A 17,450-nucleotide genomic window follows, 5' to 3' on the forward strand; every position below is an offset into this window, starting at 1 on the left:
AGTACCAGCCCTGACAACCAATCACTAGCCAGCCTGCCAGGCCAATAGCGCCACCCTGCTGCCCTCAATACATTCATCTTCCCACCAGGGAGGTTAAGGCTTCCAGACAGATGGAGCTAAGACTCCGCAATCAAGATGGAAGGGGATCGGACAATGGGAACGGACTGGGAGCAAAAATGCACAGAGCTTTGGGAGAAAGCGAGGATTAGAGGGAGAAAGGTAGCGAAAAAAAGGAACAACAGGCTTCAATGTAGAAGGAAGAAAATGAAGAGCAAAGGGAGCAAAATAAACATAAAGGGTAAAGAAAAAAAAGACCAAGAAGCTCTTTTGATCACCCGCTGCAACTGATTAAAGAAGCCCCAGGATCTTGGCAGAGGTACTCATCTAAGTTGTGAAGGAGAAGAAGATGGCGGGGGCTGGTTCAGTCCAGGTTGCCTGGTCAAATGCAACAGTATAGCCTGACCTATATTATATCTACAACTCTGACATTGTTGTGTCCTTGATTTGTTAAAGTGAAATTGCAAAATACATCAGATAGAGGTGTATTTCCGCTCACCTCAGGGCAAAAAGTCTCTGAGGTGAGGGCTTCCATCAGTTTCCTGGCCTTCATTCCCACTGCGATCCGCATAGTGAGGAGCAAACTACATCAACTTTAGCTCAAAGTTCACCCACAGAAGTGATACAAACAACTTCCTAACATGACCTGAATGTTACACGGAAGCTTTTGTGAGCTGGTCTTCTTTGTCTTGTTGACTTTTCAGACTTTGGCATTGACATTTCTCTGAGCATCCAACCCGTCTTTAGCTGCTCCATATTCAGAAGCAAAGGTCAGATTTCTGGACCAGGCTGAAACCGATCTGAAAGTTTGTTGCTTTTTGCTCAGTGTTGAGTTGCAATAAAAACAATCCCACACTGAAGAAATTAGAAAAATCCAAACTTTGATTTTATATCAAAGTTTCCATCTTAGGAAACGGTCTATCCGACTTATTGATAGTGGTCTGAAATCTCCCATCTTTTCACCCCCCAAAAAATGATACTAAATCAAAAACCAATCTGATAGTTTTGAAAGTGTCTGCATTTCAAAGTGCTTTCATCATAAAAACACAAGAATACGAAGTCATAAAAACTACACGCAGTCAACAACTGAGAAACCAAAGACAAACATTACATTTTGATGAGTACCATCATCAAGATCATCAATACATATCATTTTTCACCTAGATGCTGAATTTCCTATTTACTATAGTGGTTTTGCACTAATTGTGACAACAACCACATCATCAAACTGTGGTCGAACTAGAATGAATCATATGCCTCAAAAGAACTTTCTGTAATAAAGATGGTATCAAGAGTTTTTCTTAGTATCAGTACTGAGTTCAGTGGTTTCAATCCAATATGAACATGATTATGAACTGACCTGATAGAATAGGGACAGGTGAAGTTTGTGTCCCCCTGTCTCTGGTCAGCTTGCATCTGCAGCAGTCTCCCGATGATCTTCATTAGCCCCTGAACGTTTCTGTTCACAGTGAAGAATAAAAGAAAGAAAAAACAATCACAGATAATATCATTGAATCAGAATAAGTAACCATACACAAGAATGTCCTGCTGCTGAAGAAAGACTCCATCTGGGATGGATTCCTGTGTATACAGGGCACTCTTTGGACGAACACCAGGAGTCTAAAAACAATGAGAAACTCAAAGATTCATATTATTCTAGTAAAATACAAGTACAACTTTTTGAACTGAAAAAACATAATTTATCCACAGGCCAAACTTGTATAGAAAGTCCTTCATGGTTTGGCTCCACTACCGATAAAAGACTTTGCCCGGTAACACTTTATTTGAAGGGGTGTGCATAAGACTGACATGACACTGTCATAAACATGACATAACACCCATCATGAATAAAAAGAAGTCTTTATGAATGTTTATGACAGTTGTCATGAAGTGTCAATCTGTAAATAATGACACTTTTAAAGCAAAGTTGCTCTAAAAGTTGCATTGAAAGTCCATTAAAACTGCCAACTTTGCATTAAATTATCATAATTTACAAAATCATGCAAAGTTGGCACTTTTAATGGACCTTTAATGCAACTTTTAAAGCAACTTTCCATTAAAAGTGTCATTATTTACCGAATGACACTTCATGACAACTGTCATAAACATTCATAAAGACTTCTTTATGTTCATGTTATGTCATGTTTATGACAGTGTCATGTCAGTCTTATGCACACCCCTTCAAATAAAGTGTTTCCCTTTGCCCATTTACATTTACAATGAAACATAATACAAGAGCATTTAGCAGTAGAGACAACTAATATTTAGGAAAAGTTCATTTGGTTAGGTGTCATTTTTTGTTCAGGGTTCAAATTCTTGGAATACACTACCTTTAGAATTATTACATCATTGAACTGTTTCAGGAAATCCCTTAAGCAATGCTTACTAGATAATCAAAACTGTACCCATGACTTTAATCATCTCATGTTTTACAGTTTGTTTGTTTTTTTACAGATGTGGCTTGTTTTAATTTTTTGCTATGTTTACTATTAACTACAGTACTTTTATCTACACATTGAAATTTGTCATAAATCATAGGCCATGTAAGTTGATATGAATTTTAAATGTAATGTTCAATCCCTTCCAACAACCTGCTTGGAATCTACAGATAAAAATTAGCCTCTCTGACTCTGGCATGTTGCTGTGATGTATTCATGTTGATTAATATGCATTGTCCCCTTTATGAAATAAATACATCTTAAATTTACCACCACAGCTCATTAAGTTACAGTATTTTACACATTTCGCCAAACAGTTGCTGACCAACCGCCCAGAACTCCACGGCACATCGGCAGACTCCAATGCAGAACCAGTTGTATCATTAAAGACCCCTTCAAACCGTGGGTACTCACCCACCCTCCTTTCTAGAAACTCACTTAAATGCTTCTGGCAGGCGCTACAGAAAACTCAGAGACAAGACAGAAAAACTGTAAGCCATCAACTATCCCCCACATGGTCTTCACACCAAACATACCTTGAGTGAATATCTAGAGCTGTGACTAATACTCATGCAACATTATTTGGTGGGGCAGCAGTGGCTCAGGAGGTACAGCAGAGTAGTTTTCACTCAGATAACGGAAGCAGATCTTTACTTTTAAGAGTTACTGATGAAATCATCAGGGTTTGACTGCTCAGTTCATATGTGTTTTCTGGATGTTGAGGAGTCCTTCAGTTGGGTTCCCCTGAATTACTTTGTGTGGGCCGCAGATTATGGCAGCATAATAACCTTAGATAAAAATACCATGTGTAACCCAGGTTAAAATAGCCTCTTCATAAAAATAATAGTAAATTAGATAAATAGGAAATAAATGAATAGGAAAATAAATAGGGAATTAATAGATCTTAAAATTGTTATTCTCTTATTCTGAAGGGTCACATTTATGTGTAACCCACGTGACTAGCTTCAGCCAATCGGGTTACTACGTTCTCTGACGTGAGAGAAAGCAAGCAGAGAGCGTGAAGCAAGCAGAGAGCGCAGAAGCAAACGGGATTGTGCTGAAAAGAAAAGACGGATAAGAGAAATGGACCACTCGTAGCTGATTTGCTGTTTAAGACGAGTTTGTGTTTTTATTTCTTGAGAAGGAGCTTTTCGCATATTTTTTCTCTCACCCTGACTGCGTTCGGGATCATTTTTTTGTGTTGTGGAACTGGACTTGGTGAGTTGAAAGTGTATTTTGTTTCTTTTGTTTTCTTTTTTTTTAAAGATAATGTATTTGTTAAACAATTATTTAACTTAAATGGAAAGCTGAAGCGAAGGCTGATCAGCGGAGGCGTCGGCTGTTGCTCTTGGTGCTAACAGCAAGCCAACTGAAAGTCAACAGGAGTAACAGCTGATCCGCTGAAGCTAACAGCTGCTCTTGTCAACAGAAATTCAACGGCTTATCAGCAGAGGAGCTAACTGTTGCTAACTGTCGCTCTTTGTTGGCAACAGGCTTTTTTTTTTTTTTGTTTGTTTTGTTTTGTTTTGTTTGTCGTTTACGTTCGGCTGGGATCTGGACTAAGGAGTCTCGGATCGTCACTGAACTGAACCCTCCTAAAGAGTCTCGGATCATCACTGAACTGGATCTTCCTAAGGAGAACGAGATGGCGAGCCAACCCTGGAGCTAAAGACCATCAAGTAGGAGCTACGCCTTCTGCTGGACATTGCCAACCCTGCAACTTGGTATGACCTGCCCATGTTGTCATGCGTATTAGCAGTGGGTCACTGAAACAGAATTAACTGTTGGATCATCGGAAGAAACAAGACATCAATCTGAAGCACAGTTTGATCTGTCCTTTCTGAATTGTTCTGCTGTGTTGTTGTTTTGCTGTTATTGTTTTTTTTTTAACTCCTTAAGGGAAACACCAAAGAATTAAAAATAGATTAAACAGATTAAAACAAACTGTAAATCAAAATAGATAAATAGTATTAACTAGAACTTAAATAGAACTAAATAGTATTAACTAGAACCTAAATAGAACTATAACCTAGGTAAAATAAATAGTATCCTTAATTTAGATTTATAAAATACTCTGAAAGGAACTGGAAACTATTTTTCTTTTTTTGAATTTGTGTCATTGTGTGTTAATTGTGTAACATTGTTGTTGTTTATTCTTTATTGTCCTTTAAATTAATAATAAGTCGGCTGTTTTAACTTAATTTTCTTTGGTCTGTGGTCATTAATTCAAACTACACTTCTCACTACTTCAGTAGCCGAACCTAGCTCTGGTCTTATTACAAATTTATTAACTGTAAACACATAGCGAGTGTTACACATGGTTTTGCGGTATCAAGGTATTATGGCTACAGCTCTAAAATGTGTTATTTTGCATTTTCTTTAGCATGCTTTGATGTCAATGCATAGGTGATTTGCTTCTTATATGCTTTCTGAATTGTGGGTTAATCTTGACCTGTTGTTGCCAGAGACACCTCTGTTCTAACAGAACAATCAGAGCACACATATGAATTTAACTGCGTCTCCCTGCCCTCCCTATCTTCCCTGCTCAGTGTCTGTGTCCTGTGTTTTTAGAGTCTTTCTTTTGAATAACTTCCAAAGCTGCAAAAGCTGCAAATTATGGATCTGGTCAGCTGGTCTCTCAGTACAATTGATACAATTTTTTCCACTGGGAAACCGGGTAAAGGGGAACCCTCATGTCCCGTAGGGACATCCTTCGCTGGATATACGATGGATTCTACATGGAAATGGAAGACCGTGTGTCTGACGATACTGTCAGTCGAGGATGTTGAAGATGTGTACATGATTGGATTCATGATGACAGGTTTTCTGCTTATTGGAGTTGGCGGATACCTGGCTTATTGAAAATTTCGGAAGATACCGGCAGTCGTTTTGGCCATTTCAAGGCTGCCGGGTACGGTAATGAGATCTGCAGAGTGATCAACAGTCAAACTGAGATGATACGAGAGCTGAGCCGCATACTGGAACAGGACGGTGGCCAGGCAGCAGATCTCGGACTCAGAATGGATGTAGTGTGATCTTGAAGAACGTTGTTCGCTCGGATCAGACCCTAAATTCGGCTGTTTGGATTTGCCACTGAGAAGCACCAGTGAGACTTTCAAGGAAGCCATTCAATTGATGTCACCTGACCTAAACAAATTATTGCTATCGGAATCTGGCTCCCCGGGCTGGCCTTGGCTGGCCAGCTATCCTCCCATGGTTGTTATGTGTAAAGAAGGCTCTGTTCCATCCCTGGAACATCTGTGACCCTGAACTGTTTACGCTTGTGGTGAACCCGACATCTTATTCACAGACAATCACGGACAAATTGCGTGCTTCAGTTAGGGCTTATGGTCTGACACACACATAACTCATGAGACCCATATGCACGTCACACCTCCTCCTCATACTGGGCTTGTTTTGTCTATATGTGTTTATATGTGCTTATGTGCCGAGGTTTTTTCTTCATCTCAAACTCTGCCCTGCAGAGAGCAGAGTGTGAGACAGGCTGTTTTTTTGTCCCTCTCCTTACCTGATGTTTTTCTTATTTTTCCTATTTCCTCCTGCAAGGGCGGCGTCAGGCTGCGAGGCATCAGCCAACTACCCCCTCCACCCCACATGTTGTTGTGTAATGCAGTGGTCCCCAACCCCCGGTCCGTGGACCGGTACCGGTCCGTGGACCAATTGGTACCGGGCCACGCAAGAAATAATTAAATATTTCCGTTTTATGTATTATTTGAGTCTGGAGAATCTTTTATTTTGAAAATCCTTTAACCGGATTCTCTCAGTTACTTGCGCGCCAACACTGAGCCCACAAGCAGCAAAATGAGTAAGAAACGGATCAGATGTATTTGGAAAGTTTCTTTGCAGAGGGGAAAAGGCCCATGAAGAGACAGGAGGATGGATTTATCCCGGACCGGTAGGTGAGTCAAACATTACAAGCCACTCTGTGTAACATGCGGCGATCGGCTCGCTAATGAGGCAATGTAGCTTCCAACTGCTTCGCCACGTAGAGACCAACCACGTTGTGGATATAAGCAACACTTCGGGTGTTATTGTCTCCCATCATTCCCAGATGGGACCGTCTCGTTGCAGAGAAACAAGCTCAGGCCTCCCGTTAGTCATTATCGTGAGTTAAAATTTTCACGAAAGTAAAATGCTCGTTTTTGTGGCGCATCTGTATCTTATTTTGAAGGGATATGTAAACGTTACCATAGCGACCAGAGTCAGAGAGCGTTTGGGCAGTGGTCGAAAGGAGATGAGTAGAGCTTGTGAGTCACACGAACCGATTCCAGTCACAAACATCGCGATTCCAGAAGAAAATCCACAAAACTCCCAACATAGCATACGGGAATTTAGAATGACCAAACACGGATGACAATGTAGAAGCAATAGTGACAGTTTGTGGACTCATTTTAAGAGATAAAAGACGTAACAAAAAGAAAAGGCGGTGGATAAAAGACAGCGGGAGCAGCCGCTCTATTTGCTGCACTATGGCGACTATGTTTTTTCATAGTTAACATTTTTAACGGAATAAACATAAACATATGTAATAATGACCTTTACATATAATAATAAACATTTCCACATATCATCTCCGATATCCACCGGACTCACAGTTGCGCGATATGTCAGCTGTTTGGGATTCCCCTCTGTTCTTAAGTCACCACGCTTTCTGATTGGCTACCTGTCACATTCAGCAGGTTGTATTCTCGTTCCCAGTCAGGGTAAACCCCACGGCTGCGATAAAAAGGCCAAGACAACCCATATTGGTATATTCAGGATTTAGCGGGAACACCAACATGCAGAAGCCTTATCTATCTCAACTTTATACAGTAGGGACTCCAGTGCATCCCACATCTGTGTCCTCTGTCCCATGCGCTTTTCTCAGCCATTACAACTATTTAATCTCTTAACATGTTTTTCTGAGCCGCCTTTAAATGCAACAGGATGCTTGCGCCGGACTTTTGGGGGGCAGTGACGGGAACTTGATTCTATGCAAATCTGCAAGCGGTGTGTGTTAGAATCATGGCAGCAAACCAACAAAAGGTAAAGAACTCTGCACAGTTTTTTTTTTCAGTCAAATAACGAGTAAGTTGAGTAATGCTGTTTGATGCAGACAACGTTAGCTAAATCATGACAAATACAAGCCAATAGATTATGTTAAGCTTGTTATCAAGAATAAGCTACTACCCATAGTTTTGTTGTTATCTATTCAGGGGCAGTACTGGTTACTCTACTTGAGTAACTTTTTGGTGTGGAAAGAAATTGTAGGAGTAGCAAATTTTCAAGTTTTGGAGCTCAGAAATGTTCTTGATTTTTTTTCCCAGATCATTTCTGAGCTTTTTAATGGAAATGTACTCCCTGTTTTTTTCCACCTACAGTGACCCTAATATGCTGTTGTACTTACTTGAGTAGATAAATTTTAGCATTTAAAGAAATATACTTCACAGATTGAAAAGACATATGCTTACTCTTACTCTAACATAAGAATTTTCTACATGTCATGTTAGCAATTATTTTGTATTAATACAATTAATACAATTTATTTGAAAGGCTACATACTTGTTTATGTATTAATATTAAATTAAAAGCTTGTTTATTGTGCCCCTTCCGCCCCTCCAAAATAAGCCACAGCCCCCCAGCTAAATTGCTCTGGAGTGAGATGTGCAAGTTGCTCAGTCATTCAGTATATTTAGAAACAACTATCTTGTAAAAACAACAAAAAAAGAATTTAATCATCTGAACTGAAAATTTGTCATATAGCGAAAGTAAAAAACAACACTCTGGAAAAGAAGCTGAGAGTGTGTACCTGGCAGAAGGCAGGAGGTTGAGGACACTGTTGAGAATGAACTGCAGGTCTGCATGGCCCTGATCCACTAAAAGCACCACGGCATCACAGCATGTTGAACGCACCAGAGCGCAGTCACTGCTGCACTGCTCCCAGAGAGCCTCCAATGCTGGGCCCTGAGATGTAACACAATCAGGTCATGTCAGGTCAAACAAAGGAGCCATGAAAACATGTAAATAAACATTTTTTCATAATTTGTTCTACTACAATCATGAAAGGTATATCTTGGAAAAGAGAAACTGATATAAGATGTGTGTATAGGATTCACAGTACTCAACTGTATCAAGACATGTCAAGTGATATAATTGACTTTTCAAGTGGTGTAACTGTATCTGTTTATATTCTTTGTTAAGAAATCAACTGATCTTCTGGATTACAATTTCAATCAATGGGTGAGTTAGAAAGTTTAAACCAAATTTATTAGAAATCAGGTCATGTTGTCAGTCTCACTTTCAAGTTTAAAGGATTCACCATGTCAAGGTGAGTGAAGCATATTCATAACATGTCAGATCTGTAGCACATGTATAGTAAAGCTTAAGTGCATTATACAAGATTTGTGAATTTTTACATGTGCAGCACATCTATGACAGCCTAGCTTATCTGGTCAGCCTGCATAAAATGTGTTGATTTTATGCAAAACTGCTACATTTTTGCATGTTGGAAAATTATATGAGAGCATAATTTTCCAACTGCATGATGGCTTCCATGTCACTGCACAAAAAGCAGATATACATTAGCATGATGTGGATATAAGATTTATTTATTTTTTTTTATTCTGCTCCAGACAAAAGAGGTTTATGATTCATACTAAGGTGTACTGATAAATCTGCAGTAATTTTCTTTATTTTGGGTGATGAGCCAATACTTGCATTAGAAACTGATCTTGTCCAATTATATCTACCTCCGCAAAGCTCTGAAAATCAGTCATTGTCCCCTTTTCTTCAACCATGAGAAAGAGTTGACTGATAGACCCGCCCAACATATCATGTCTGCATGTGTGTGGTTAACAACAGTCACCCCACTATTGCCAATTTAGTGATTTTGTTGCTACATTTAGCCACTTTTTAGATGAAAAATTGGAATCGGCCAAAATCAGAATCGACAGCTCAGGCCTTTTAAATACCACCCAGATAGCAAAATATGGGTGAATAAATGTTGAAATTTAGTTAGGCAGAAACATTGAATCCACACTGAAGCCTGACATTGAAATGATATTGAAAGTGGTCGGTGATTTATATGTTGAATCAACGTTAGGGTTTCAGTCGTAGTATATCAATGTTGATTCAGCCATCATCTGAATGTGGATCTACATGCACATTTGTGCTGATTTTATATTGAATCAAAGGTAAGGAAACAATATTGATTAATGTACACTATTTGGTCTTATATATCTACACCATAAAATGCCATTAAAAGTTTGTCCCCTAGTGTTAAACACAATTTTGTTGGCAGACATTGATATTATGTTGTTCACAAATATCTTACATTACCATATTTCCAAAAATGTATGGACACAAACTTAAAAATAACAATGTGGCATTAATATTACATTTTATTTAGGAAAACAGGCATAGATCTGTAAATATATTTGACTGCTTTTTGGCTTTCAGAACAACAATCCATTGTCCATGGAAGAACAGTGTCCATGAGGGTAAGCCTTGTACTGTATGAACCAGGGAAACAGTATGTGTTGGGGTAACCCAAGCTTGACTCTGATTGGTGTCACTTTGGTTCCTTGATTCTTCCTCCCGCTTTTGGGTCATAGCGAAGTCACGTCTTGACAGTTTTGCTGTAGTGTCAGTCAGCTTTGGGTCAAACTGCCACAAAAATAAGAGTGAGGAAGGCACCGGTTAAGAAGACGACAAAAACATTTGAAAAGTTTTAAAACACGTTGAGGTTTTAAATAATGTACCAGTTATAGGTCTGAGAACAAACACAGAAAACATACTTGTACACTCATAGTTAAATTAATAAGGACATGTCAATGAATATTTACGGATTTTTATCTTAATGTTAGTTGACATATATAATTACATTTACCTATCAAGCTGCTGCATAGGCACAAAACAATGCAGATATTTTTCTATAGACATATAGAAAATTTAGGATAAAAGTAATATCACCAAACTTACTGCAAAAATTCTCAGAGAAGAATTCAATTCAGAAGCAGCCTGAAACCAAGCCAGCAGCAAAGGGTGTGTGTGGTTGGGATATACCACTAGTGTAAAAAGGGGAAGGTGGACCGCTTCACTGCTTGTAGTGACTTGTAGATGTTTTTATGTCAACACATAATGCACAAACAGTCAGTAATGATATTTACAGACAAGTAAGAAAATGTACAGAAAGGAATTACAACTCACTACTCTCAACCTGTAGTGTTTAATTTAAAACATGATAAACCCCTGCCACCCGATAATAAAATGCTCTCACCCGGAGCTCAATGAGGAGGAGGAGAAGAAGAAAAGGGGTGCGACAAACAGCATACATTGATTCAACATTGATTACCAGTGTTTCCCAAACCTGGTCCTCAAGGCACACTGACCTGCATGTTTCAGATGTTCCCCTGCTTCAGCACCCCCATTCAGATGATTGCAATTCAGTAAAACCCTGTTAATCAGCTATCAATTGAAATCCTGTGTGCTAAATTAGGAAATGCCTAAAACTTACATCTACATGAATTATCATATAGTTATATGCTTTGAGGACCAGGGTTGAAAAACACTGGATTAGATGTTGGCATTTCAATTCTTAGAAGTCAACCATAAAACAACATTTATTCAATGACAACTTTTCAACATTAGTTAATTGCCTAGAATTGGATGATTGATTGATGGTTGATCCACCATTAATCGTCGACCTCAACCAAAATTCAACCTCTTGGTTGACTTTTGGTTGAATTAATCAATTCAACTAATTAATTAATTCAATTAACTAATTGAATTAATTAATGTTAATTCAATTCAACACTGAATTAACATCTCTTGTTATCTGGGCCTTGATCAATCAGAAAACTACAATCATTGCATTTCTAATTTCTTGAAGGTATATCAGCAATAACAAACTTACAAATCAGGGTATGAATCAAGAAAATTTATTTACATTTAATCAAAAAACACTTCTTATTTCCCAGATCTATCTTAGATTATTGAAGCTTTAAGGCTAATCAAAATAATTTATGAACTCACCTGGGTGGAGGACTGGGTGATTTGCCCATTTGAGCCTTTTTCCTTCAGCACAGCAGCAACAAGAGTTCTCACCGTCTGACGAAATAGGCAGGTTTTGGTGAAATTTTATATCTATTACAACATCTATCAATTACAACATCTATCAGACACAATGACAAACAACATCTACATGAATTATCATATAAACAATATTTCTGCTCCCTCACTGACCAATCAGTTTATTAGGTATCTATTGGTAGTTTATCAGCTGTTGTTTGGCAGCCCAATGACTGACTCCCATATATTGGTTTTTAATTATGTTTTTGCCCTTTATCCCAAGTGAAAGAGTATATTACATATTTACATAGGGGTGTAGTGATACAATTTCACGATGCAATACGGTATACGATATTCTGGTCACGATACGATATGTATCACGATATTTGTTGAGCGATACAATTCGCTACGATTCAGTGCATTTTTACGATTTTCTGAAACATTTTAGAAGGACAGAGTGATTTTAGTGACATTTTGTGTTCTATAGACTTGAATTTAGTTAACTGAAAACTGATTAAAAGCACCAACTACACAATACCTAACTCTGATTGGACAGTCCAACAGTCTGCAGCTGGACAAAATGAATCAAAGACGCAGTGAGAGAATTAGTTTCTGTCATTTAATTCATGTGGATTTGACATAAAACTCAAAAGTTTAAACGGTAATCCAGGAGCAGAGTGGGGAGATTATCCGCCTCTGTAGATTCTCAATATGCAAATGATTGCACTTATGTTTTTTTCTTTTGGACACTGTGGCTGCATTTTGGAGTAAAAATGCAGCCACAAATGCAGTCTTTTGGACTATGGGGAAAAAGGCTTTTCTACCTGGTCTCCCGGAGTTAGCCGTGGGTGTAAGCTGCTTTCTTCTAACTGCTAAAGTAGTGGCTCCGCCTCACCCCGTAGTGATCGACTCCCTGCAGCTACGCAGCGCCGCTATTCCCCTCCTTGGATCTCTAAGTAGCTGCCTCTCAGACTGCCAGCATCTCATAGTACTCTCAGTCTCTGATACTTTTTGTCTGTTGCTAATAAGAATGATCGATCAGCCATTGTTATCATGGAAATCCTCACTGCGCCGCGGATTCCGGCTAGGGGTTTTTTCCTCTTCGTCTTCCTGCTCAAAACACAGCGCCGCTGCATGCTGCGCGCCCGCTTCGGATGATATCAACCCATGTTCATTCTTCAGGTAATCCTTTATATACAGAACAGAAGCCGCTAAGCTAAAAACTAATTACGAAGTGAATGCTACCAGTCTAAATTTGCATTAATTTCGCGATTTCACTGCTTTTGCAGCTGCTCCGTTAGCGCCGCTTCTCCGTTCCGCTTCTCTTTCACGGTTACTTGCGCAACTTTACTTCGTTCCTCAGCAACAAAATACAGCCCATTGTTATTTATTGGAGATTTTACATTTCCAGAAACACAGGAATCTAATGTTTCGTTTCGTTTTGTACGTTTGGAAGCTCATTCCCTCTCACATAATCGGAAAAGCCGGGGAATGGCGGCGCTTTTGACATTTTTCTGACATTCGGAAAAATATGGTTTACTAATGTTAGCATAACTCCGGTTATGCTTGGCCTATTAACACAATTTAAAAACTGGTGTGTAGTTTATAATGTGTACTTTAAGCTCGAGTTGAAAGTGAGACTGAGGGAGGTGGAGTCTTGCTGCTGCGCCGTAAAAAAATAGACGTTAAAAAGAGCTATAAGGCTATGGACCCCTATGGTTTAACGGATTGATACTCGCAGATGAAAAATCGATACTTTCCGAGGGCGGAAAATATCGATATATATCGCCAAATCGATTTATTTATACAGCCCCATATTTACATTTATGTAAGTACATTTTAAGTATACTAAGCATTAAGTGTAGTATATATAAATATATGCGAAGGGTACTAACAGCATTTCCTGTCTCAGAAGAGGCTCTGGCTCCAAAAGATCACCACACCAGTTCTGAAGATGAACTTCCACATCGTCTTGATGGCATTTTTTTTTTTTTACACTAAGCAGCTGGCTACATTTTTATCACAGCAAAAACTGGAGTGTTTCCAATACTAATTGCTTAACAAATGTCAAAATATTGAAAATAATTTGACAGAATTTATTCCCCTTGTTAATCTACCATTTCTCTTTCATTCATTTTATTCAATGTTAGCTTTCAGGGCCCTGTGCTGGACTCATGACCTGTTCAGGGTGAACCCCCCCTCTCATCTGATGACTGCTGGAGATGGGCACCACCAGTTTTTCACATTTCCTCTAAGGTGTACCTATTGTTTTATTGTGCTAATTTTCATAGGCATGTTGTCTATAAACTTTTATTATATTGACAATTTGTATAGTTCTGTGATAGTATATTAGCATTGTGAATATATTGAATACCCAATGTAATTTTTTTTTTCAGCAAGAAAGTGTGTTGTACTTGCTACGTCTGTGTACTGGTAGCTTGATATGTTTGCAGTACTGTAGTGTGTATGAAGCATGTAATGTAAAAAGTGGCAAAGAAGAATAAAAAAAGACATTAAGTAACCAAAGACTGTACTTCATTAGCAATTATACTACACCAAAAGTGTCATTGGAGGATACTGTAATGACACTACTAATATATAAAATACGTAATGCTCATATACTTAAAAAACATTCTAAATATATTTTAAATGTAATTCAATCACAAAAATGGTACACTTAAAATATACAAATCAAGCATGTTTATATTACATAAAAAGCTGTATACTTAAAGTATAACTCCAGTTTATAGATACATACATACATATAATTATTTTGATATCCAGACTCTGCAGCTTACCTGGGCTTGGACAAGAGGGTTGGAGAAATCAAACCGGGTCTTGAAACTCTCCATTACTGCACCTCATACCTGAAAGCAGAAACAATCTCCCTTACTAGAAGTTTACAAGACCTCATGAGAATAAGGAGTGGTCTACTTTAGGTTTTTTAGTAAGGGTGCACCAATAAATCACTCCTGATTTACTTAATTTTGGGAAATCAGTGGTCTCATCTTTGCAGACCTCTGAAAATCAACCACTGTCCCCTTTTTCTCTGCCCTGAGAGACGACTGACCGACAGACCCATCCACCAAATCATGTCTGGATGTGCACGGTTAACAATAGTCACCCCGCTATTGCCAATTTTGTAATTTTGTAATATTTAGTGACTTCTTACTGAAGTCACTAAAAATAGTTACTATAAATAAATATAAGGCTACCCTAGTGAAAAAAATACTTTAGTATATTTCAAATATACTTACATTTATAAAAGTACATTTTAAGTATACTAAGTATTAAGTGTACTACCTATAAATATATACAAAGTATACTAAAAGCATGGTTGTACCAATTTTGACATAACTTTAAACACACTTAAATATAATTGTACCAAAATACACTTTTAAGAAATATATTAAATTAAAGTATACTTTAAGTGAACAAAATATATATTTGCTCAAGTATTAAACAATATGGTTTTACAGATATTGTTAAAATCTGTAAGCATAAATTTATGCTCAAAATTGTTTGAGCATAAATTTTAAAATATATGCTCAAAATAGAACTTTTTAAGCTTCACTTAAGTTTACAAACAATACTCTGTCCTTGGTGAAATATTTTTCACATTTCCTCTACGGGGTAAATAGTTAAGTTTTTTAAACTTAACCATTTACTTAAGTTTAAAAAAACTTAAGTAAATAATTTACTTTTAAAGTGCTTACTTAAAAGTAAACTATTAAATATACTAAAATTTCAGTACATTTTAAATTACGAAGATTGTGGAGAAGGGCCGATTCCAAACCTTGGGGGACCTGCGGAAGCAGTGGACTGAGTCTGGAGTAGAAACAAGTATTTTTATACTTACTATAGTGAAAGATTAAGTGGAATCGCCTTTTAGCTGTTGGAAGCTAGAATTGGAAACCAACATCAGCTTCGTTCATAAGAGGCTCACGCGTTTCATACATTGTCGGTCTGACAGATTATCTGGGGTCGCGTTTATTTTGCTTCATGTACTAACAGTCCGAGAAGGTTTTAATCTTTTAGGTCAGCCATTTATTGAGCTTCCAGTCAGTGAACGCAGGCACCGCAGTGAAGTTAGTTTCAAGTTGGATATTCGATATTCGAGCTCCGCGGAGTAAGCGGCGTTTAGCTCAAGGTTGATCCGATTTATGAACGCTACTGTCGGCCAGCGGTTCTCCACCGCTCCCGGCCGCAGCGCCCGAAGGTTCACTTAGGGACTATCGACAAATTACCGAACCTAACATTCCTGTCAAAGAAATATAATGTTTTCCTCAATAGCTTCCAGGTCATGTGACCTATTGATTCAAAATCACTTTGAAATTGTTCTACTAGTCTGTATAAATGAGGCACAGACATTTGTTTTCCATTTTGAGCCATTTTCCATTTTTTTGGAATTTTTTTTCATCAAAATTGAGGGGTTTTATTCAATAGCTTCCAGGTCATGTGACCTATTGATTCAAAATCACTTTGAAATTGTTCTACTAGTCTGTATAGATGAGGCACAGTGATTTGTTTTCCATTTTAAATCATTTTCCATTTTTTAGGAATTTTTTTCATCAAAATTGAGTGTTTTTCCTCAATAGCTTCCAGGTCATGTGACCTAATGACTCAAAATCACTTTGAAATAATTATAATAGTCCCTATAGATGAGGCACAGACATTTGATTTCCATTTTAAATCATTTTCCATTTTTTAGGAATTTTTTTCATCAAAATTGAGTGTTTTTCCTCAATAGCTTCCAGGTCATGTGACCTATTGATTCAAAATCACTTTGAAATTGTTCTACTAGTCTGTATAGATGAGGCACAGACATTTGTTTTCCATTTTGAGCCATTTTCCATTTTTTTGGAATTTTTTTCATCAAAATTGAGGGGTTTTATTCAATAGCTTCCAGGTCATGTGACCTATCGATTCAAAATCACTTTGAAATAATTATAATAGTCCTTATAAATGAGGCACAGACATTTGTTTTCCATTTTGAGCCATTTTCCATTTTTTAGGAATTTCTTTCATCAAAATTGAGTGTTTTTCTTCAATAGCTTCCAAGTCATGTGACCTATTGATTCAAAATCACTTTGAAATTGTTCTACTAGTCTGTATAGATGAGGCACAGTGATTTGTTTTCCATTTTAAATCATTTTCCATTTTTTAGGAATTTTTTTCATCAAAATTGAGTGTTTTTCCTCAATAGCTTCCAGGTCATGTGACCTAATGACTCAAAATCACTTTGAAATAATTATAATAGTCCTTATAAATGAGGCACAGACATTTGTTTTCCATTTTGAGCCATTTTCCATTTTTTAGGAATTTTTTTCATCAAAATTGAGTGTTTTTCTTCAATAGCTTCCAAGTCATGTGACCTATTGATTCAAAATCACTTTGAAATTGTTCTACTAGTCTGTATAGATGAGGCACAGTGATTTGTTTTCCATTTTAAATCATTTTCCATTTTTTAGGAATTTTTTTCATCAAAATTGAGGGTTTTTCCTCAATAGCTTCCAGGTCATGTGACCTAATGACTCAAAATCACTTTGAAATAATTATAATAGTCCCTTTAATTGAGGCACAGACATTTGATTTCCATTTTAAATCATTTTCCATTTTTTAGGAATTTTTTTCATCAAAATTGAGTGTTTTTCTTCAATAGCTTCCAGGTCATGTGACCTAATGACTCAAAATCACTTTGAAATAATTATAATAGTCCCTATAGATGAGGCACAGACATTTATTTTCCATTTTAACTTTTTTTTTTTTTTTTAGCAATTTGTTTTGTCAATATTTAGTATTTTAATTCAATAGCTTCCAGGTATTGTGACCTATTGACCCAGAACCAGTGTGAAATTGTTCTTTTATCCTGTATAGATGAGGCAC

At 37.4% G+C, this 17,450-nt stretch overlaps 1 protein-coding gene across 2 annotated transcripts in view; it reads right to left on the minus strand.

The window, feature by feature from the left end:
• The window catches only part of focad (focadhesin), a 106,212-nt gene that overhangs the window by 84,143 nt on the left and 4,619 nt on the right, over window positions 1-17,450 (minus strand). For both annotated transcript variants that reach the window (XM_088016079.1, XM_088016078.1), the window contains exons 2-5: window positions 14,363-14,431; window positions 11,529-11,603; window positions 8,305-8,459; window positions 1,418-1,516 (exon numbers count right to left, since the gene is read on the minus strand). In XM_088016079.1, coding sequence (XP_087872205.1) covers window positions 1,418-1,516; window positions 8,305-8,459; window positions 11,529-11,603; window positions 14,363-14,416 — 383 coding nt within the window. In that variant the 5' untranslated portion in view covers window positions 14,417-14,431. The remainder of the gene's footprint in view (window positions 1-1,417; window positions 1,517-8,304; window positions 8,460-11,528; window positions 11,604-14,362; window positions 14,432-17,450) is intronic.

The sequence above is a fragment of the Poecilia mexicana genome, unplaced genomic scaffold, assembly GCF_051168715.1.
Source record: "Poecilia mexicana isolate PSO_F unplaced genomic scaffold, ASM5116871v1 scaffold_18, whole genome shotgun sequence".
Lineage (NCBI taxonomy): Eukaryota > Metazoa > Chordata > Actinopteri > Cyprinodontiformes > Poeciliidae > Poecilia > Poecilia mexicana.